The 24190-nt window shown below is 44.5% G+C and overlaps 2 protein-coding genes across 3 annotated transcripts; one reads left to right on the top strand and one right to left on the bottom strand.

The window, feature by feature from the left end:
* Positions 1 to 461: 461 nt before the first annotated feature.
* PPP6C (protein phosphatase 6 catalytic subunit) lies at positions 462 to 12540 on the bottom strand. The gene is made up of 7 exons (XM_083160965.1): positions 12378 to 12540; positions 9136 to 9231; positions 8308 to 8373; positions 7328 to 7469; positions 6250 to 6329; positions 4416 to 4625; positions 462 to 2217 (listed from the first exon to the last, which is right to left on the bottom strand). Exons 1-7 carry the CDS (start codon positions 12450 to 12452, stop codon positions 1969 to 1971), a joined length of 918 nt encoding a protein of 305 aa, XP_083017091.1. The 5' UTR covers positions 12453 to 12540; the 3' UTR covers positions 462 to 1968.
* On the top strand, positions 12539 to 23605 carry RABEPK (Rab9 effector protein with kelch motifs). Of its 2 annotated transcripts, XM_083160963.1 has the most exons (9): positions 12539 to 12805; positions 12938 to 13055; positions 15247 to 15315; positions 15650 to 15810; positions 17606 to 17758; positions 18432 to 18593; positions 18701 to 18850; positions 19249 to 19398; positions 23163 to 23605. In XM_083160963.1, the coding sequence occupies exons 3-9, from the start codon at positions 15263 to 15265 to the stop codon at positions 23438 to 23440; spliced, it is 1107 nt and encodes a 368-aa protein (XP_083017089.1). In that variant the 5' UTR covers positions 12539 to 12805; positions 12938 to 13055; positions 15247 to 15262; the 3' UTR covers positions 23441 to 23605. The 2 variants fall into 2 exon arrangements, with proteins under 2 accessions (XP_083017089.1, XP_083017090.1); XM_083160964.1 differs by lacking the exon at positions 12938 to 13055.
* The last annotated feature ends 585 nt before the right edge of the window (positions 23606 to 24190 follow it).

Here is a 24190-nt window from a genome sequence, read left to right on the forward strand (position 1 = left end):
GCGGAAGTCCCGCCTTCATGCATTCTCCCACAGCCGCCAATAGAAAACCGCAGCATAGTGCGTCATAACATGTGTCAAAAGCAGCCCAATCATATGACCAAGCCGTGACTGGAAGTTGGGACCCGTGTATTATGGAGATTGCCCGGCTTCATTGGACCTCAGCATACCGGAAGTGGGGATTTGAACATGGCGGAAGGGACTATACCCTCCATACATGGAAACGACATCCCACAACTGAAATGTGTATCTATAATGGGTCTTCCCACCCAATCCCGCAATCATACAAATTGGTGTACTAATACAATTGAAAAAGAGCTCAGATGATAATCTGATGTAGGACTAAGTTCCACAATCGAATGGTGCCCATACACGGTACAATTGTTGGGTGCGAGGAGATGCGCGCTCAAAAAGTACGTGCTGCACATACTGCAAAAAAAAAAAAAAGCCAAAGAAAACCCAGATTGCAGACCAATGCATTTTTATTTCCAATATTTAACCTCTAAGTGACTTTTATGATTACTTTATTAAAATACAAGATATCTGGAAGGGAAAATAACCTAATAAGTACAATTATTTTAAATGTACAAAGTCCAAAAGCTGCAGTGTCAATAAAATCTCTATTTAAAAAAAAAAAAAAAAAAAACACAACGAAAGCAGCCCTTGACAATGTGTAATTTTCTCATTTATATATATTCGCTTTAAAACAACATTTCTGGTAAAGGTTGAATTACATTTTCGCACACACAACACAAGGCATTTACAATCAGTCCTGTAATAACTTTGCTGCTGAAACAATTCTTGTCCTACTGTAGGATAAAATAAAGTGGGATGATGAGAACAGATTGAGTGGGTTTTAAATATGGTTCAGATTGGTGATAATGGTAAAGCCAAAGAAAACGGATATGAACAGTAGATCACTAATGATTACGATGACAATGTTTAGAACAGATCAAGACTTTCATACAAGGAATGTGGAAATAATTGTGAGGGCTTAAGTATTATTTCAGAGAATATAGCCTATTCCATTCAATCTTTGTCGCAGTGATGTCGCTGTTTCCCAGGAAATTAATAGGACTATTCTCTGGGGTTTACAAACTGCCTTCCCAGGACCTTTACCTACTTTATGGGCAATAAAAACACAAAATAAACTGTAAATAAATTACAAAAAATATATATCTAATTCATAATTCTGCCAATACGGAAAATGCTGCAGTGGTTTTTTAAAGAATATAATGTTAAATGTTCAAGTTGCTTTATAGAAAAAGCTAGGTGCAGCTTTTGGCAAATATAGAAATGACAGAACTTAAAAAATATATATAAATCAAAAAAAAAAAAAAAAAAAAACACAGGGGAGATTGCATTTACTGCCCTTTTTGTTTTTACTTCTGACCATTTTAGATTTAATAGTTATTCTATATTTTGAGTGCTTAGGATTGCTGGTGTAAACCCAGGATACATGTATCAAGTTCTGCAGCTATAAACCCTTTGTTATTTGATGGTGTTTATATAAACACCCTTTCATCGTCCTAAGTCTTTGCTAGTCAAATATGTGTAATATGTTGATGCAACCAAACTATATCTTGACAGTGCTGCCAAGATCCCTACTACAGCAAGAAAAAAAATTAATGCTTAACCAATTTGGCAATAATAAATTAAAATGTTGCGGATTCTGCTGGATGCAGTACCAAGATTTTGTAATAGATTTCCCACCCCTTAATGTTTAATCTGCCCCCTACCCCACGTCAAGGAGAAAATAGCGAGAAACTGTGTTGCAGTAATCATTTCAGTACAGGTTTTGTATACCTCTTTAACAAGAAATAAAAAAAGAACAAAAAAAAAAGATAGAAATATAAACAATATATGTTTGATAATTTAAAAGAATAAAGGCAAGATGCAGCATTTCAGCAGCAAAGTGCTTAAAGAAAAGAAAAATCCAGCACAGTACAAAAGAAGAGGATGGGAGGAGCTTCAGAGGAAGTACGGTGTGGTGGTTCTGGGTGGAATAACCCGCTCTGAATCTGGAACCGCACGAAATAGTTTTGGCTCTCGAGTGTTCACATCCTTGAAAACCATAATGGAGGCGATATTTCCGCAGCGGTAGCAGTAGTTTGGGGCAGACCAGACGGTCACAAGCTTTTCGTCAAACATAAATTTGTAACCCTCATGTACTAGCTGGTGAGCTCGGCAGATCAGCTTCAAGTTATTTATGTGTACAAACTGAAAGAGATGCAAGAAAAAGGCATAAAGGTCATAACGCGAAATATCGGGAACATGCAAATACGGCATATCATATACAAGTAATACAGGTACAGTTTTCTGTATACAATACAGCAGGGGTAGCCGACTCCAGTCCTCCTTTCCCCATTATACTCATTGTATTTTAGTACTACTGTACCTGCTCTTTACCCATCAAGCACTGCATTTTCCCAACGCCAAAAACAGGTGTTTGATATGGATTGTGTGATGTATACATTTATTTCAGGAATAGGCGCAGGGCAAAACTTTAACCCTTTGAGTGCCAAGTGAATTTATCTAAATTGCCAAATAAACATTTATTCATCATAATGATCCTGTAATGTTTAATAAAAAAAAAAAAAAATTAAAAATGTCTTCACATTTGTTTTTTTTTATTTATAACACAAATGTGAGCGACACATTTTTTAGAGAACATTTTGCACATCGCTCAAAGGGTTAAGGGGGGTATTCACTCTCCCGCTGCTATTCCCGATGGGGAAAATAGCGGCAGGGCCCTATTCAATGCTGTCTTCCCCGATAGATTTGAAAAGTGATCTCGGCAGAACGTGCCCGATTTCACAAGCAGTCAGGCACATTCTGACAAGAATGGACAAACTCCCGGCGGGATCTCGCAGCCACGCCCCCTTTACGACGCTCGGCAGGCGGGACATTGAATCCTGCCTGCCAATTCAGTATCAAGCAGGTTGAGAACAGGACAGGGTCACATGACAGTCGTGACCCTGCATTGAATACCCCCCCTAAGTAGCATTGTCATCACATATGCAAGCTGTAATATATAAAATGTGAACACAACACCTAAACACTTCCCAACAATGAGCAATCCGTGCTGGGGGAAACCATGTCTTCTCTAACATGCAAGTCACATTTTAACAAAAATGTAACTGAAAAAGCTGCTCAGTAATACATTCACATTACTCCAGTTCACCAATTAGCCACTTATGGACAACCCATGTATGCTTGTATATCTAAGAGCGTAATGGATCTACCTGTAACAGCAGTGATGTTCATGCACACATTGCTTAGGCAGGAGGCCCTCCTTATCTCACAGTATAAATGAACACATGCTAGAGATTGGTGGGGTCATATTTGTGAACAGGGTCAACAATGGCTACTGACAAACTGCACATTCAGCTCTGGCCGGCCTGCGCTCCTGCAGGGATTGCGCGCATTATTCTAATGGGCCCTACACACAGAGCGATTTTCAGCCACTTTCTGAGCGATTTTACATAATTTTAGTAAATCACTCAAAAGTGGCTGTATGCGCCGTCCCGCATTACATAACTGCCCTGCTGGAAAATTCAACGCAATCGCTCAGAAGGCCCAGCACATCTCTGCTGTGTGGTGGCCTTCCAAGCGATCGTTGAAGCTGGGGAAGGGTCCGGGGGCTCCTGCAGCAGTGAAGGTACCTTCACTGCTCCCGGCGCTGACCTGTGGCTGAAGGAGGAGGAGGTTGCAGCTGCTGGAAGAAGAGGTACCGCTGGGCGGTACACACCAGCGGGGACAGCAGAGAGAATGTGTGTTGACATTCTCAGCTCCTCCCCTCGCCTACTAGCCAAACAGGAGCCAGGATTGGCAGGACTAACTCCCGGTTCGGTGGAGGAGCCGAATATATATATTTTTTTTATGCTCCCACTGTGCCACCAACGATTGCCCCACTAGCCACCAATGATTAAACTTTTTTTTATGGGAGGGGGGGTCCACTAGCCGCCAATGAGTAAACTTCTTTTTTTGGGGGGAGGGGGGCTTACTAGGGGGAAGAACACTATGCCACCAACATTTATTTGGATAGGGGAGGGAGGGAGGGGGGGGGACACACTATGCCACCAACGTTTATTTATAAGGAAGCTTAAAATGTTGTGCTGGTTAATTCAATGCACGTCATGTCAGCAAATGCCCCAAGGTTAAATGTAAATATAGGAGCTCTGGAAACATACATTATTTATGTGGTGGGTAGGAAATTACTGTCTATGGCATATAACATTATATTTTGTGATGAAGTGCAGTTTTTTACATCACTTCTCTGTGACAGTAGTGACAGATTTGAAATCTCCCGTTATGAATCTCTGGCACAAATCTCTGTGTATGTAGGGCCCTTATACACATGCTGACTAGTTTAGATGCCATCAGAACGCTGGGGGAAGGGGGGGTAAATAAATTACCTCATTGGTGACCTTGGCTCCAAACAACCAGCCAGCCCCTCGAGGGCTGATAGCCCAAGTGTCCACATCCTCTGGGTCTGACCACACCAAGTCACAGAAGGCTCCTTTGTGAGGGATTTCTTGATTGCGCTCGATAGTCCGGATCTGATCCAAGGTCTTTATGTCGGGAGACAATCCGCCATGTACACAGAGTATTTGTTCATCTATCAACTGCAGAGATGGAGAATATAGCGCATAAGGAGAAACCTGGGAATTGTTCAGTACAAGGCCATGACCTTTCCGCACACAGATGGATTACTACTATCTAACTACCGAATGTAATACTCAAACATAGCGCTTCATCAGTCCATTACACAGCTGTAAGGAGGGGAGACGTAAACCCTGGAGGGGCATACCCCTCCCGGTGACAGTTATGCGCGGTCCCAAACGTCGATATCACCTGACTATCTTCAATGCATGTAGTCAAAATCTAGTCATCGCCATCTCTCACCAGAACACTGGTCCGCACAGCACACATTGTGGGTGCATCGCTGTGTGCGGAGATATCCCTGCTTAGACATGTCCCTCATCGCCATGTGTGAACGAGCCTTTAATCTCCCAATGAGCTAAGTCAACAGAAACCGATACTACCACCACCTCAGTTAATAGGGCTGAACCCCAATAGTTGAACTTTCCCAATAATGGACAAACAATAATCTGCACTTGTTTCCCAGCACGGTGCCCAAGATTTCCATCTTATGCCACCGCATGCCATATAGCCGCATATGATGCTATTTTTAATTGTATACGTACCCTAATGGCTGCTTACAATGTTAAATGCCCCCCCACTATCAACGCCAACCCGAAGCGTGGCGAGCGCAGCGGTACGCGTCCTCCGACCTTTTCATACCCCCACTATACACGTCGGCGTGGAGTTGATTCTAGATAGTGTGGCGAGCGCAGCGAGCCCAAAGCGAGCCCCACGAGGGGACGCGGAATACATGTAAAGTAATACGCGTCCGTTCACTTCGGGCTCGGTGGCTCGCCACACTATCTAAAATCAACTCCACACCGACGTGGATAGTGGGATTCAGTATGAAATTCCGGCGGTCGGGATCCCGGCGTTCAAAATCCCGACCGCCGAAATCCCGACAAGGGGGGGGGGGGGGGGGGACACGGACAAGGATCGCCCCCCCCCCTTGCGGGCTCGCTGCGCTCGGCACGCTAATTTATTCTCGTGGACACCCCCGGAGGGAGAAAGTGTCGGGATTTCGGCAGTCGGGATTCCGAACGCCGGGATCCCGACCGCCGGGATTTTAACTGCATCCCGGATAGTGGGGGGTATGAAAAGATCGGAGGGCGCGTACCGCTGCGCTCGCCACGCTTCGGGTTGGCATCTAACATTGTAAGGACCCAACAGGGTTGTTGTGCAATAAATCCCATACAATTTTTTATTGTACAACATCGCGTCCAATCGCATTGCATATTTAGTCTTATGGTATACCATGTGATGGGGGCTGTGCTAGGAAACAAGTACCCAATAATCTAAGGTCACACAGGGGGGAATTTACCAAGTTCTATGTCACATTAAATGTTGCTATGGGCAACCAATCAGATACGATCTATCTTCTAAATAAGTAGATTCTGATGGATTTCCCATAGCAACATCCCATTTGTGAAAAATAACTGGCATCTTAGTAAATTTCCCCCAAACTGTCCTATGAAAGACCTGTAAGTGTCCCTTCAGGGTTCCCAATGTACGAAATCAGTAAGATAAATGATAGAATACAGGTGAGAGATTTACTAGCAGAAGGACCCCCCCCCCCCAATGGAACAACAATGTGGCACTACTTACAGCTGCAACCGTCAGCATATCAAACACCTTGGTGCAGTATCGCCAAGCGTTGGCATTTCCGTATTTTGTTTGGCACTCATCTAGAAGAGAGAACATTCCTTAGACTTTCGCTCATGTTATCCTGCCATAGTAACAAGTGATTCCCCCCCCCCCTCCTTTAGTATTAACTTAAAAAAACTGCAAAAAAATTGGGGCAGTGTAGAAATTTTTGGGGATGCAGATTAGAAGTCTACATTTGTATTGTCAAAAGAGAGACCACAGGTTCCCAAAGTCAATCCTCCGTACTCCACACGGTGCATGTTTTGCCGGTCTCCTCACAGAATCACAAGAGAAATAATTAGCTCCATCCGTGGATCAGTCAAAATGTGTCAGTCAGTAATAAGTGCACCTGTCGGTGACTGGAAAAAAAACGTGAACTGAGTGGGGTTCTGAGGACCAAGTTTGAGAACCCCTGCTCTAGACACGAGAATTAAACAGATAAAATGCAAATCACAGCATTTTAGTTGTAAAACATTCAAAATGCTCCAATTTCTAACATGAAAAGTTCTGCAAGAAACATTCTAAATAGTTTGGGATCCTACCTTTCTCATGCCTACAGATCCATCACTGTCAGTATAGTGACTGTATATATCCAGAATGCACCCCCCCCCCCCCCCCCCCCCCCCCAAAAAAAAAATCATATGCATAAGGTCTTTAGAATTAAGTTAGCCAAAAATGTATTTTGAAGTTGTTACTACTTATTCATTTTGGCAAACACAGCCAGGCCGGTGTTTTTTGTACTACATGTTTTTCCTACAGTGTAGACCAGACCTGGACAACCTGTGGCTCTCCGGCTGTTTTGAAACTACACATCCCAGCAAGCTCTGCCACAGTTGACCACAGTTTTGCTATAAGTCACTGCTAAAGCATACAGGGACTTGTTTCACAGCTGGAGAACCACAGTTTGGCCTGGTCTGGTGTAGATAATACATAAAGGGCCTTTTGAAAAACCATTTTAAGTTAAAAATAACTAAGTTATTCTAAAAATAGGCAGCGATATGTTATATCAACTTAAAAATAAATATAATATGTATCTTACCGTAGAATCCATACACTTGTGTGATTTGTCTGCTCTCATGGTTCCCTCTCAGCAGTGTAATGCGGTCAGGCCACTTGGCTTTAAGAGCAAGGAGGTAAGTGAACGTCTCCAAGCTGTAATACCCTCTGTCCACGAAATCTCCCTGAAAATGGAATGGGATACAATCATTACCAAGCCGCAGGTTGAAACTATTATTACATTTTTTATAAAGCACCACACGTTTCACCGCGCCATACAGAGGGCATACAATAGAACAGTACAGGGAGACTGAACTTCACATTACAGTAAATAAACAACAAGTCTAGTGCACCACAATTTAATACACACTATAGCTTAGATGTAAGAAGCAATAGAGTAATCCGCGTACTACTACGGGCTGGCGGCCATAGATAGAGATGAGCCTTTACCAGCAGGAGAGTGTGCGGGCAAAGATGATCCTTGCGTAGGAGAGAGCTGTAAGTGAAAGGTGAGAAGTGGGCCCTGCTCTGAGGAGCTAACAATCTAGTGGGAAGGGCGACAGACAGATGACATAAGGTGCAAGCAAGCAGGAGGTGGCCTGGTGGTAGTATGTAAGCAAAGCAGAGATGGTCAGGGTATGAGGCAGGGGGTTAGAGGAGCAGCCTCAGGACTACGTTATGCAGCGGAAGGGAACGCTCTGATAAAACGCACTCACCACGGCACTTTCTTGTAGCCAAATACTATACACTCTAATACAGTGACATTGCCTCAACTGTGGCCAATAGAGATTTTGGATGACAAGGTTTACAAAACCTCAAACCCTTAATATAAGAACATATTGAAAGGTTTATATTTTGGTCTATATTGTCCAATGAGCCGCCTGAAAGGGTGATGACAAGTATTTTCTTTCAGCGGCAGCTCACAAACAAGGAACTACAACAGCCACAGACATTTTGCCTCGTTCACCATGAAGGTCACAATTCTAAAAATGTAAAACCTCCCAAATAAACATGGTCACTTACCATAAATATATAGTTTGTGTCAGGCACTTGTCCTCCAGTCCTGAAGAGTTCACACAGATCATAAAACTGCAATGAAAACCCTGATCATTAGCGGGAGGACTCCGAATATGCAAAGCAAATGTTCCACCAGGTCAGCATATTTTTTGGCCAACTTAATTAATGGTTATGTGTCACCAAGTTCTGCCCACGTAACCATCATGAGGATGTAGTGAGGAAAAACCTTTTGACGCAATGCCCGGTTTCTAGATGGCTCAAAATTTAATTAAATTGGTTCCTTTATATCTCCTCTTGGAGAAGATAAATACACAGAAGAATTTAGAAAATATACATCTCATTAACTACTTAAAATTATAAGGCGGTTTTGCCATTACACAAGCTGGTCTTGCTTATTACTATACTTTAATACTAGGGGGTCATGCATATATCCGTCGTGTGTCATATGTATTATTGAGTTATAGAGCACATACGTCAGGCATCTATCAGGCCAATTCCCCATTTTGCCGAAAAATGGGTCAGGGGGATCGACAAAACCCGACATGTGGGACAATATTAGTGTTCATTCTAGCACCCGCTATCTTCGAAAACCCATGCAGTTCCTCTTCCCTGCCTGGAGTGTCGCTGTCTGCTGTGGTGTTTCTAGCACAGGTCTGGTTTGCATATCAGTGCTGATATACAGAACACACTGTGCTAGAAGCACACCAGCAGCAAGCGACACCCCAGGCAGGGAAGAGGAACTGCATGGGTTTTCAAAGATAGCGGGTGCTAGAATGAACACTAAATATCAATTCCGATCAAAATATATCAGATTTGGCAACTGCAGTTATTTACCTGTCCATGTATATCTCCGCAAACAGTGACTGGTGTAGAAACCGGCTGAACGTTTGATTCTTCCAGAAGCAGATCACACACGTAATCACATAACCGCTTTAAAGAAAAAACAGAATGAAACTTTATGAATACTTATTTTTCATTTATAAAGTATTACATGGGAACATTACATTAATCATTCATAATTGCCACATGTGGTTTTGACCACATGCAAACGTAATAATCTGCATTTGAATTTATCCTGCATTGGCAGAAATTGTAGGCCACCATGACATGCTGAGTCACCCATATCTAAAACTACTGAAAATTCCAGAACACAGATTTTTTTTCTGGCGCAAGGATGAGATTGTGTCACCTTTGCTTTCGGATAGTTTGTATTAGAAATGTCACCCTAAATTACCTTCAGGCTAAGAAGGGGGTTTCAATCCGGGATTCTGCCATCGTGTGTGTGTCATCATGTGTAATGGGGTGGCGGAACGCATCTGGCCGACCTTTTCACACCCCCACTATCCACGTTGGCATGGAGTTGAATTTATATAGTGTGGTGAGCCCCGCGAGGGGACGCGTAATACATGTAACATAATACGCGTGCGCTCGCCACACTTCGGGCGAGGTGTCTCGCCACGCTATATACAATCAGCTCCACGCCGACGTGGATAGTGGGAGTATGAAAAGGTCGGCTGCGTTCCGCCGCCACTCGCCACGCTTCGGGATGACGTGGATACCGGGGGGGGGGGGGGGGGCTTGGGGTGGTAAATAAATGCCATTATATCAGGTAAAAATCGCATCTCGTCACATCACATGCCATACAATAATGGCATGCGATTTTACTACGTTAGCGTACATAGTAAAATCGGGCACCGTGCTAGGAAACAAGTACCTAATTAAATAATTCAAAATATTCAACTTCACATAAACAAAAACTAAACGTTTAAATATTGCTGCCTCTCCTAACTGGTATGGGTCATAGGGTCAACATTAGGTTTGCCACTAAAGGTCGACAGGTCTATACATGTAATAGGTTGACATAGCTAAGGTCAACAGAATCTTTGGGACGACAATGGGAAGGTCAACATGAGCTTTTCACTTTTTTGGGCCCGCATGTCGACTTAAGTCAACATGGACACTATCAGTGTACCGCTTGCCGTGCTTCGGGTCGACACACTTGCATGCTTGCATTCATGCTCACAGCCACATTACTTAGAATGGAAAACCAAGGGGTCTATGTACTAAGCGCGCGAGAGAGAGAGAGATATAGATATATAGATATATATATAGATATATATATATATATATATATATATATATATATATATATATATATATATATATATATATATATATATATATATATATAGTGGACAGAACAGCAGATCAGGTAAATCCCCCAGTGTGTACGGCCTATCACAATGCTGATGTGCGTTGCCACTGATCGTCTGTCGCTTCTATTGATGTTTTGAACTTGCAGGAAGATTTGTACGAACTGTAAACGACAGACTCCCGGATGCGGCCACAGGCGATATCTTTTGCTAGACTGCACAGGTTGTATGCACTATATTGTGTATCTGGGAGTTCAAGGGAAATCATTGATAACATTGCGTCTTTTGTTAGTCGTCGCAGCTTAACAATCAAGGTTAAAAAGCTACCAGGTTTAGCCACACAAATCAGCTAAAGCTGCCCATGGTGAAGGGCACGAAGCAAAAAGTGCAGTTTCAGGGCCCAAATGGGTAACTTTTCAGACTTTTCACTGGCACGGGGGCTGTGAGCTGAAATGATGTTACTGTCAGCTTTTCGCGCTTGAGACGCAACATATTAATTGGTCCGTCCATCTCCACAACGTGATAATCAGTGCGGATTCAGTATGAAATCTCGGCGGTCGGGATCCCGGCGTTCAAAATCTCGACGCCGGAATCCCAATAAGGGGGGGCGTGGATCGCCCCCCCTTGCGGGCTCGCTGCGCTTGCCACACAGCGGGCCCGGTGCCTCGCTACGTTTGGCATGCTAATTTATTCTCCCTCCAGGGGTGTCGTGGACACCCACGGAGGGAGAAAGTGTTGGGATTTCGGCGGTCGGGATTCTGAACGCCGGGATCCCGACCGCCGGGATTTAAACTGCATCCCAATCAGTGCAAATAGTAATTGCATTACAAGCAATGTGCCCAATAGCGCTGGTTACAGCACATTTCACCCTCACCACCGCTTCTTACATCTCTAAACAAGTTCTTGGGGTCTTATAAGTTTTCTGCTAGAATCTCAGTTTTAAGATAGGAAAGGTCCAAAAAGATGCAGGAGAGGTGGGAAGTGAGAAGCAGTCAGGAGGCTAAGAAGGATATTAAAGAGAGAATACATTATAATAATATAAGGTGTGGGATTGTATGAACTGAAATATATTGGGCTGATATAGCAATATTTTCAAAATGGTGAATATAAGACTACCCTTAACCGCATGGTGGTACGCCTGGAAATTCTCCAGCCTGAACTGCACTGAATTATATGAAACGGTAAAAAAATAAAATTAGCGGGCTCTCCTAGGAAATTTCCAGGAATGCCAGACAAGCAGAAGTTGCGCCGGTGCACCACCAGCGACCCACCCCTCCCCCCAAAATATCCCCACGCCACTGACATACACACCCCCCCCCCCCCCCCCCCCCCCCCGACATTCAGGAGGTGCTCAGTTGCTCTTCCCCCAAAGCACCCACAAACAGCTGCAGCCAGAAGCAACAGCCCCAGGGGAGCACCGCTGCCTGGTAAGTTTGTCCTGCCCCAGGAAAACCCACCACTCAAAGGGTTAATCATTCAGCGTCCTGGCAGTACATCTTGGTGTTCATTGTAGCGCCCTGCGTCTTCCAAAACCTGTGCAGTTCCACTTATCTGCCTGGGGCACCACCCTCTGTTGTGGCGCTTCTAGCACAGGTCTGGTCTGTATTTCAGTGCTGAGAAACAGACCAGACCGTGCTAGAAGCACCACAGCAGACAGCTATGTGTATTGCAGCTGTACATAAATGTGAGGGATGTGTATTGCACAAACAGGGCTAGCCTTAAAACCTGGCCTGCTTCAATACACGAAAAGCCTGGATACGATGGGCTGCGGCGCTGGTGAAGGTGACCGTCAGCCGGTCACAGAGCAGTAGCTGCCGGGCAGGCACGGAGATGGGAGGGGAGGACAGGGACACAGCGGAGACGCGCTCCCGGTACACCGTGACGATTCCGGTGCCGGCCCGGGACACCGCGCCAGCCTCTCACCTTCAGGTCGTTCTCCGGTAAGTATTTGCACTGCCTCGCAATCTCTACGTACTTCTCCAGGTCCAGGGGCGCCATTTTGAGCGGGTAGTAGCGAGAGGGCGGGAGGCACCGGGAGAACCAACGTCACTTCCGGCCCGGAGCAGCTGCCTCACTTCCGGGGGATAAAGCTGACAGCGAGAGAGGGAGGGTTGGGATTTTTTTTTTTCTTTCTACAAACTTTATCAACAACAATGATCAGCGTGGACGCCGCGTCCTGTATAGAAGCGGATTCATCCTGACTATACTCCCAGCGTCCCCTGTCTCGGGTGTCCGGCTGCGGCCGAGCTGTGCGGGGAGGGACCGAGGCACCGCCGCCTGTCCGGTCCTGGTCCTGCAGGCTGGGCGTTTATGTAGGGACGCTGTTGCCATGGTGACTGCGGTGTAGCTAGGTGAGTGGTGTAATAGACAGTACATGTGTGTATGCAATATATGTGTGTATTATTATCCATACAGATACAGTCAGTTCTATATTAAAGTTCCTTTGCCTTCTTCCCTAAATTCATTCTCTCTTTCCCCCATAGCATGGAATACACTTGTCACCAAGAAACAATTTGTTGCATGGGAACTACTTCTTATTAAGCACACAAAGGAGTAATTTGGTCTGTGGGGTGGTCACTGGCAGTACCTCACCTCATAGAGGTGAGGAGTACTTATCCTTTTTTTATATATTTTATCTTTATAGATATATTATAAATATAATAAACCATTGCTCAAGATGATCGGGCAGTGCAGACGGTGTAATGTTTATCATTACTGCCTCACAGCATATTTTTGAAGGTACATTAAATATATGCCACACAGCGTAATGCCCATTGCAGATTGTGCCACACACAGCGTAATGCCCATTGCAGATTGTGCCACACACTGGAATGCCAATTGCAGATTGTGCCACACACTGGAATGCCAATTGCAGATTGTGCCACACACTGGAATGCCAATTGCAGATTGTGCCACACACTGGAATGCCAATTGCAGATTGTGCCACACACTGGAATGCCAATTGCAGATTGTGCCACACACTGGAATGCCAATTGCAGATTGTGCCACGCACTGGAATGCCCATTGCAGATTGTGCCACGCACTGGAATGCCCATTGCAGATTGTGCCACACACTGGAATGCCAATTGCAGATTGTGCCACGCACTGGAATGCCCATTGCAGATTGTCCCACGCACTGGAATGCCCATTGCAGATTGTGCCACACACCGAAATCGGAATGCCCATTGCAGATTGTGCCACACACCGGAATGCCCATTGCAGATTGTGCCACACACCAGATGCCCATTGCAGATTGTGCCACACACCAGAATGCCCATTGCATATTTAGCCAAATAGCTGCCATTTTCTTACATTCTCCTTGCCAGGGGGTTTCTTGCTCATTGTCAGGGGGTGCGTGTTGCATGCCAGCACTCCCAGAAGCCGCACTTCTGGAAAGCGGCGGGCACTCTGCACTCACCTCCCCTGTCAGACGCTGGAGATGCAGGAGCACCACTATCATCTGTCTCTGCTCTGTGTCCTGCAGCTTTGTGAGTGGCAGGCAGCCGGCTACCCGCAGCCTGCCACATATAAGAGAGTGTGGCCGTGGGTAGTGTGAACGGTACTCTTTACCTAGCACGGCGCCCACGATTTTGATCGTGGGCATTGCAGGTAAAAAAATCGCGGGCATTGAATGCAGTAAAAATCGGGTGCGATGCGACCGACGCGATGCCCGCGATTTCCCATAGGGATCAATGTTAAATGTCTCAATTGACCCGATTTTTCCATAGGGAACAATGTTAAATGGCCCACAGAGGCCAAATAGCCACCCTGAAGTGTGAAATGGTCCCCAAAATTGTTAACGCCACCCCACGATCAACGTCAACCCGAAGCGTGGCGGTACGCGTCCTACGACCTTTTCATACCCCCACTATCCACGTCGGCGTGGAGTTGAGCAGCCGCGGATACCTTCACAGGTAAACGCGTCCCTTCGCGGGCTTCACAGGTATCCGCGTCCCCTCGCGGGGCTCGCCACGCTTCGGGCTCGGTGGCTCAATGCGCTCGCCACACAACTCTATTCTCAACTCCACGCCGACGTGGATAGTGGGGGTATGAAAAGGTCGTAGGACGCGTACCGCCGCCCCTCGCGGGCTCGCTGCGCTCGCCACGCTTCGGGTTCACGTTGATCGTGGGGTGGCATTAACAATTGTGGGGGCCATTTCACACTTCAGGGTGCCTATTTGGCCTCTGTGGGCCATTTAACATTGTTTCCTATGGAAAAATCGGGTCAGTTGAGGCATTGAACAGGAAAATTGGGTCAATTGAGGCATTGAACAGGAAAATCGGGTCAATTGAGACATTTAACATTGTTCCCTATGGGAAATCGCGGGCATCGCGTCGGTCGCGTTGCACCCAATTTTTTAGTGCATTCAATGCCCGCGATGGGCGCCGTGCTAAGTTAAGAGTACCGTGTGAACCCTTGTACACCACCCCCCAAACCTAGCATAATGTGGGGATAGTCGGGTCCTGAGCATCTCCTAGCATCGGATATTGCATTACAGTGGTCAGGTCGGGTTACTCGTTAACTCTGCACAGCACACCGGGTTGAACCCAGGATCACAACCCTGATCGCTTGCCGGATATCACGACCTGGGTCATTTCAAACGGGTGCGTTTACACCGCCTGCAAACCCGTGCGAAAACCCAGGTTATTTAGGCTGGTTGTAAATGGAGTATTAAAGAAAATTTTACATGTTCACTTTTCTGCTTTTTATGTGATTCTCAAACAAATACGTAACTGTAATAAAAAAAAAAACTAAAATTATTGTATAGTAATCAATGATTTTATGTTTCAGTTGATACTTTACTACTATGGAATTTCTGGGAGTTTTGGAACCAGAAGATGCGCCTAAAGAATTGATGTGGTGGGTGTCTGATTTTATAATCCTGCAAAGCCGCTTTGGTTGTAATCACCATTTTTATGAATTCTGTCAAATGCAGCGTTTTATGTTCCTTGTTAAGTATATGAAAAAAAATATCATCTATACATTCACACCCAGATGGTTGTCTCAGATTGTTCCTCAATGGGCAGGACGGCCTTCACATGGATCTAACCATACTGGGTATATCCTATTATTACACATACAAGTTTTCCCATAAACCCTTGGGTCCTTGTACGGAGGATGTTCTGTTCTGCTTCATGTATTGTAGATATGCGTAACTTTCTGATTCTCCATGTTGGTGGTTATATCTCTACAGGTATGCCTTTGTTCCTGGAGGAAATCCCCCAAGTCCACGAGTTGGACATACAAGCATGTTTGTGCCTGCCTCTGAGGAAGATGGGGGGAAGGGTAAAGTGGTGATCCTCGGTGGGGCTGATCCTGCATGCTGTTTCTCTGATGTACACATAATAAATCTCGGTAATGGCAAATATATCTTGTGTAGTCGCTCAAAACAATGATTTAGGAGAGATTTCTTTTAAGTAGAACTAAATATCTAAAAACTGAAGTATGAAGTTAGCGCCTGATACAAGGGTGGATGCAGGAAATGTTGCAGGCGCTACTGTGAATTGGCCGCTGGCTGCAGCTGTAATTCGCTGGGGTGTACAAATCGTCGCACTGCCTGTGCCAATGGAACTGCGTCTTCCAGCACAGTGGCTGATAGCGGCACATCTGTCCACACAGAAGCCACCCCCTGTCATCACCCAGTAACGCTCCATTGCAATTCAGATTCAACCTAAATGGCGCAGTGCTGCCTGAGTAAAAATCTGTTTCTAAAATGTCGCCACATTTTCAAGCATATTCTAGCACACAGGTTCTCAAACTCGGTCCGCATGACCCCGCACAGTGCATGTTTTGCAGGTCTCATCACAGGGGAAATAATTAGCTCCACCTCAGCATCTTTTAAAATGTGTCAGTGAGTAATGAATGCACCTGTGCACCTGCCGGGGTGACCTGGAAAACGTGAACTGTGTGGGGTCCCGAGGACTGAGTTTGAGAACCCCTGGTCTAACATAACAAAAAATTGAAACTGACAACAAACATCAAGGCGCAAATGTATATTAAAGTGAATATAAAGGGATGATTTTTTTTTTTTTAAATGTGTCCCTTAATCCAAATATAGATGTAGTAGATTCTGATTGGTTGCCCAGAGCAACATCCCATCTGAAATGGAACTCCAATCTTCATCCCCTATATTTTTAGACTTAATTTTTTTTATGACCGTGCATTATATAGACTATGGCCCTGATGCTGCGAAGCTCACAGCTTATGGAGTTCCAGAGGGCCCGCCCCACCGCCGTATCCCCTCACAACCATGTGGAGATGGACTAATGTCAGATAACTGCCCCAAACACTGGGCGTTCCCATGGGTGCAACCCAGGCCCGCCACCCCCAACCCGCATTGCTCTGTGTGAATGGGCGGGCGACAAGAGAGCCTGCACATGCGCAAAAAATCATTATCATGAAGCAGAATTACCCTCTATACCAGGCATGTCCAAACTGTAAAACTACACATCCCAGCATGCCTTGCCATAGTTTTAGCATTCCCTAATAGCAAATCTGTGGCAAGGCATGATGGGACTTGTAGTTTCACAACAGCTGGAGGGACATAGTATGGACATTCCTGCCCTACATGTATATCACTTCTGAGTCTAGTATTTATTTGCATATAGAAGCCATTGGCACTAGCCTAGAAGTGCTGGTAAAATTGGTAGAGAAAACTGAATATAACTGTTCCCAATAACAGTTACCACAAACCTACCTATATCCTAGGGATGGCCATCGTTGTCATTACCATCGATGGCAATTCTACAACTGGCCATCGACAGTGCTAAACTATGCAAAGGATGACCATCGATATTTTTACATATCGATGGTCATCCATTGTTTTTGATTGATTGGCCAGTGGACCAATCAAAACACCGGGGGGGGGGGGGGGGTTACGGGTGTCGGGGGGGCGGAGCTGTGCTCCGCTTCCCGGCACTTTGAAAGAAAGAAAAAAAACGGCAAAACATCGTTTTGCTATTCCATCGATGGAGGGAAACCATCTGGTTCTCCCCCATTGATGGCAAAAGTATTTGACATCGGCCATGAACCATCGATGATTTTGAATCATCGATGGTCGATGGCCATCCCTACTATATCCATGTTGTATAACATATATGTTTAATCTGAAGTCATTGAATCTGTCCCTGTCTGGTCTCCGTATTTGCAGACACGTACGAGTGGGACAGTCCTTGCTGGGAGGGGCTGTTACCACGCTATGAACACGCAAGCTTTACATGTACTGGTAACCCGGGGAGCATCTGGGTATTTGGAGGAGCTGAACAGGCAGAGAATAGAAACAGTGTTCAAGTATTAAACCCAGGTATGTATTCATTTCCCATTCAGAATGGTTACGGTATAGATGATGTACAATGTACAGTATAGGTCACTAGGTCAAACACTAATGGTAATGTAATCGTACCTAGACATGGTCTATCCACTGACTGTATTCCGCTAGTTCTACGCCCTTCACGCTGCAGGCTCTGCTCTGACTGATACATCCTGTAACAGGCCACTTTCTCACCGACCCCATTCACACTGCACCTGATTCTGTCAGCTTTAGTGCTGCCACGTCTCAGGTTAATCAGTTTAAAGGGATATAAAATGTGTAACAATAACGCATATTGTAAAAAGCTTTATTAATATCCATTAAGTTGACAACGTCTTTTTATGGATGCACATGGCCAGAACAATACCCAGGAAAGCTCAGGAATTTCAACAATGTTCCCTTGGTATTAAGGTGCCTACTGTAACCCAATGAGACTTTACCCATCAGACTGAACCGTTTACTGAAGGTAGGATGGATTCACGGATTTAAGTTGTTTATGCCCAATTCTAACGCTACGTCTGCATATTCCATCAGAAATCAATACATATCGTAATAAAGCTGTTGCGTGATATACTGTATATATTGTATACTGTTCTCGTTTTGCAATCCCATAGCGCTATAAGCATTTTGTATGTCATTGGAGTGATTTTTTAATATGTTTTTTTAGGAAGCTGTTCTTGGAAAAGTCCCAGAGCAGAGGGATCTTCCCCAACACCTCGGACGTACCACACGTCTTCCGCTGCCATCGGAGACAAGTTCTATGTGTTTGGAGGAGGGGAGAGAGGGGCGGAGCCAGTGGATGACAATAGGCTTCATGTATTTGATACAAGTAAGCTCTTTGGCAACATATACAATATAAACCCATTTGCTTTCTCTATGTTCTTGTGATCATAGCATTTGAGTGTTTCACATTGTTATTGATCTTGTTTGTACTAGCCAACCTGACATGGTCAGAGCCTGAAACATCTGGAGATCCCCCAAGACCCCGGCACGGACACATTGTGGCAGCTGTAGGATCTAAGCTGTTCATTCATGGTGGGATGGCAGGCAGCACCTTCTTTAGTGACACCTTCTGCATTGACACAGGTACTCTTTCCATATGATTGCCAGGGCTATTTTTGTGCAGGCTCCAGCAGGAAATGTGGCCCTTATTCTAGTTCACTCTTTCTGACAAAATATTTCTTAGATGGACAAAACCATGTGCACTGCAGGTGAGGCAGGTGTTACTTGTGCAGAGATAATTAGATTTGGGTGGGGTTTTACACCTGCCTCACCTGCAGTGCACATGGTTTTGTCCATCTAAGAAATATTTTGTCAAAAAGAGTGAACTAGAATAAGGGCCACAGTTCCTGCTAGAGCCTGCACAAAAATAGCCCTGATGATTGCTATATATAATATAATATATTATATTATATTACACTTGGCTTCATGCATGATAAAGGTGTGTGCAGTTCCCACTTTAGTAATCGCCCAATATTCTCCAGGCACTATGAAGTGGGAGAAGCTGAAGGTGAAGGGGGACGTTCCTCCCGCCTGTGCAGCCCACTCTGCACTTTCCTGGGAACAGTCCATTTATGTCTTTGGTGGAATGGCCGAAACCGGGGCGATAGGCACTATGCACAGATATGATACAGGTATGTCATGTTTGTTGTTGTGTTGTTCACTCCCTCAGCCCATAACTAGTTTATAATTTAAATGTCCATGAATATTCTAGATTCATATGTATTCGGCAGGGTCCTTGAGTACCGCATGGGTACTCTGAGAGGTGTGTGTTCAAGGTGCTTTCACCACTGGACTCCGTAGGTTGTTCTCAGGTAACTACCAACCTGACTCCACTACGTGGGGCTTTCCTGCTCACCCAGAGAATTCCTGCAGACTTCAGTTAAGCAAAGGAGCTAGGCACAGAACACTGCTCTGGCTTCAGGTGGGGTATATGTTTATATTACAATGTCAACATAGATGTTTTGTGGACATAGTGCATGTCCACAGTTGAAATGATAACTTGACTTTTTTCCACTATTTCTCCTTCATCCAGCAGGGGACACTGGAATGAAGACTTTACAGTGTAGTAACTGGGAGCTCCTCCCCTCTACGGGTGTGGTATGGGGCTCCGACAGTCGGGATCCCGACTGCCGGTGCTACGACAGGGGGGTGAGCGCATAGAATCCCCCTTCTCTGTGCTCCAGCAGTCGGGATCCCGACATCGGGATCCCCACTGTCGGGATCCCCACTGTCGGAGCGTCATCTGGCACCCCCCTCTATACCCTCACTCCCATTAGTTCTTAGTTTTGTGCCTGTGAGAGCTGGTCACATTTTTGGCTTCTCCCGTGACGCAGTGTTATTTAGCTAGGGATTCTTTTCGCAGCATGAGGAGGACAGTGCAATGTTCAGTTGGTTTTCCAGGGGGTGATCTGGTAGTACCTCCGTTTGTTACACCCACAGCTCCATGGGATTTGGATCTTGTTCTTTCCTTTCGCAGTCATCTGTTTTTGAGCCGTTGGAATCCGTAGAGCTGAAATACTTGTCTTGGGAGGTGGTGTTACTCCTTGCCCTAGCTTCTGCCAGGCATAGGCACTTTATCGCGTCGCACTCCTTGTTTGATTTTCCACGTGGGCAGGGCTGCACTGTGTACACACGTCTTTCCATCCTAAGGTGGTTTCGAGTTTCCACTTAAATCAACCCCTAGTGGTACCATTTTTTTTTCTGATGCTTCTCCTGCATCTAGGTCTCTGTGTGGTCCAAACGCTCATGGTTTAAAGTTCCTCCTGAACAGATCAGGGCACATTCTACATGTTTTTTGGGGTTCTTCTTGGGCAGGTGCCCGTGGGGTTTCCGTAAACCAGTGATGGCTAACCTTGACATTCCAGCTGTTGTTGAACTACACATCCCACCATGCCCTGCTACAGTTTTAGCATGGTCAAATAATAAAACTGTAGCTGGGATGTGTAGTTGAACAACAGCTGGAGTGTCAAGGTTAGCCATCACTGCCTTAAACCAAATCTGTAAAGCAGCTACATGGTCAAGTAAATGTATGTTTGTCATTTCCCCCAGGTTTGACACTTCTGCACTGTCCCCTGCTGGATGAAGGAGAAAACAGGATTTTGGTACTCATCGTTAAAATCATTTCTCCGAATTAGTAGGGGACACTGGCCGGGCACTGTTCTTCCTGCCTGGGTGATGGTTTTTTCCTGTGGTTCTGCTTTTGTTCAGTTTTCATGTCTCTGTCCTGTTTATACCTGTTTGTGTCATGCTGACCATACATTAGAACGACCAGGTCGTATGATCAAACGATCAATGTGCTATAAAACACATACGATCTGCTTTAGACAGTTAGCAATTCCAACTGATCATATGTGCGGCACATACAGTATGATCAGTGGAGCGAGCTCTCGACCTGTGGGACTGCTTATCGCATTGTCATCAAACCGAAATACCATACGATGTGCACACAATCGATCACACGATCCATCGAAATCGTACATTCGTGTTTAGAATCGTTCTGTTGTATGGACAGCTTTAGGTTTATGTGTGTTTGCTCCTTCTCTCTGAATTTCCAGCTCTCCTCTGCAAGGGTTACTGATTTGGAGAGGGGTATAGAGTGTATACAGTAGCTGACACTACTCAAATTAAAGTGCCAGCTCCCAGTTACTATATTTCTATATTGACTGTAACGTCTACATTCCAGGTGTCACTCTGTGGATTCAGGGATTAAACGGGGAGTACCAAAATCCTGTTTTTAGCTCAACCCTTTGAGTGCCAAGTGAATTTGTCAGAATTGGTGTGAAAATTGCCAAGCAAACATTTTTATTCATCATAATGGGCGGTAACGTTACCTTATTTAGGAAATATTATTATTTTATTTTTTTTTACAAATTTTTTAATTTACATTAATGTAATGTGAGAGAGGCTGGGATTTTTAGCCAATATTTTGCACATCCCTCAGAGATGTTGGCACTTAAAGGGTTCAACCCTAACTTAAACCTAAATTTAGCATGGAAATGATATTTCCACATTTTGACTACGGACATGGACCTATACAATTTCAACATAATAGATTGACATTATGACCGTGTTGGAGGTGAACAATGTTCTTGTCGACATTTGGGCAAATTGAGATTACTCCTGGAGGAAGAGAATAGGCGTTTTCATTTTTTCATTCAATTCTTGAGAGCTGTTAATATACATAATCCGAAGGGGATGGGTTTGGAATCCTGGTGGTTGAGATCCCAGCAAAATGCCAATGGCGGCTTCCCAATATTCAGAATCCCGAAGATCACCGGAAGTATTTTAACACGATACTGAACTTTAACTCTAACCCCAGTAATTACCATCAGATTGCCACTGTCAGCATTGTGTTGGAATTATGATCGTACGCACACCAAAGAGACTTTGTTCAGAATAACTCAGTTAGAAAAGATACCTTTTCCTTTACACTACCCGCAATACCATGAAAAATTAGGTACATTTTAACACATAGGACCTTATTCTGGTTCACTCTGAGTCAAATTCCTTCTAAAATGGACAAAACCATGTGCACTGCAGGTGGGGCAGATGTAATTTGTGCAGAGAGAATTAGATTTGGGTGTGGTTTTTACATCAAACTGATATCTATATTGCAGTGTAAAAATAAAGCAGCCATTATTTACCCTGCACAGAAACAAAATAACTCACCCAAATCTTATTCTCTGTGCACGTTACATCTGCCCCACCTGCAGTGCACATGGTTTTGTCCATTTGAGAAGGAATTTACCTCTGAGAGTGAACTAGAATAAGGCTCATCATCCCAAGAAGTCAAATTGTATGTATAAAAACTTTCCTTGATTCTTTTTCCGGCTCCTGATTATGGTTTAACTGTATGCAGTGTCATGTGACTACCATGGCAACCACAGTCATAGTAAATGCAGTCAGAAAGGCTTTGGACTGTTGCTTCTCAGCTCAGTGTACACTGTAAAATCCTCAAACACCATTTCCCCATTCTACCATTACAAGACCACAGAGTCTTTCTACAGAGTAGACCTCACTTTTACATACATCTTGAGAGTTTCTGTGCATGGTACTGGCAACCATACTGCTCTACTCTCTAGAGCAGGGATGAGAAACCTTTTGGCCATCCAGCTGTTGCTGAACTACATATCCCAGCATGCCATGCAACAGTTTTAGCATGGCCAAATAGCAAAACTGTAGGAGGGGTGTATAGTTCAACATCAGCTGGAGGGCTGAAAATCCCCCATCTTTGCTCTAGAAAGATTAAAAAAAAAAAAACAACAACAAACCTGTAATGACTACTACAAAATTGTCTATATGGTGTTTGCTAGAAAGTGTTTAACTGTATAATGAGGAACATGACACCCACCATACGGAGACTTCTCACATTTGAACTTTCTCCATCATCCTGTAGAAAAGAAGGTGTGGACACAGCTGAAGTTTGATTCCCCCAGTCCAGCTCCACGGTTGGATCACTCCATGTGCCTTCTACCATGGAAAATCAGGACTGATATCGCTAACTCCGAAAAGTCCCAAACTGGCGTGAATGAAAAAGGCGATAGTAATGGTCTTTCTGCTGGCGCTCAGGACTTGGCCCACACAGGGCATGTGCCCCTCTGTCTCATATTTGGTGGCATGGATACTAATGGAGAGTTGTACAATGACTGCTATGTAACTGCACTTCAAAAGTAATGTTATGTCTATCCAAATGATGTTCCTTCAGATGCTGGAAACGTGCTCTTGTAGTTCCATATTTCCCAATAAGTTCTATGCGCTAAATTAAATACATATACATTTATCCTTTACATAAAGGGGTACACCTCCCTCGCAGCCTTGCGCAGCTGTCCTTATTGGCTCTTATGGGGGGGATCACCTGTCCCCAAAAACAACAATATCAAAACACAGGTATAAGTGGAGTCTATAAGGCACTAATGAATGAATATGTGTAAACGAAACTTCTCTTTTATTCCTGGTTGTAATAATTCAGGCAGTTCTGGATGTTTCAATTGTTCTCCATGGATGTAATCATGTAGAAGGTCACAGAAATACAAAAAAATGGAACAACATATATTGTATCAGGTTTCATGTACTGTGTCTACAATCAAAAACAGGTCCCCTGTTCCTATAAGTATCCTTCCACCATTGAAGTATGTAGACGATGTCGTACCGAAAACTCACATCAGTGAAAGGAGATATCTCACATATAAAAGTATCTTTAATCTTGGAGATATCGTATCCCCACTCACAGAGTGAATAAGATTTTTCTCATAAAGGTATCTTTCAAAGGGGGAGCGTACCCCAACTCACTGTGAGGCATGAAGTATGACTCTTATCAAGGTATCTTTGTGACGCATGTATTGCGTCAAAAAGTTGTTTTATAAAAAATTGCTCCAACATTTAAAAGAATAAAAATTGCGATACACAAATTAAAAGGAGGGCCTT

The sequence above is a fragment of the Crinia signifera genome, chromosome 9 (genome assembly GCF_055691185.1).
Source record: "Crinia signifera chromosome 9, ASM5569118v1, whole genome shotgun sequence".
NCBI lineage: Eukaryota > Metazoa > Chordata > Amphibia > Anura > Myobatrachidae > Crinia > Crinia signifera.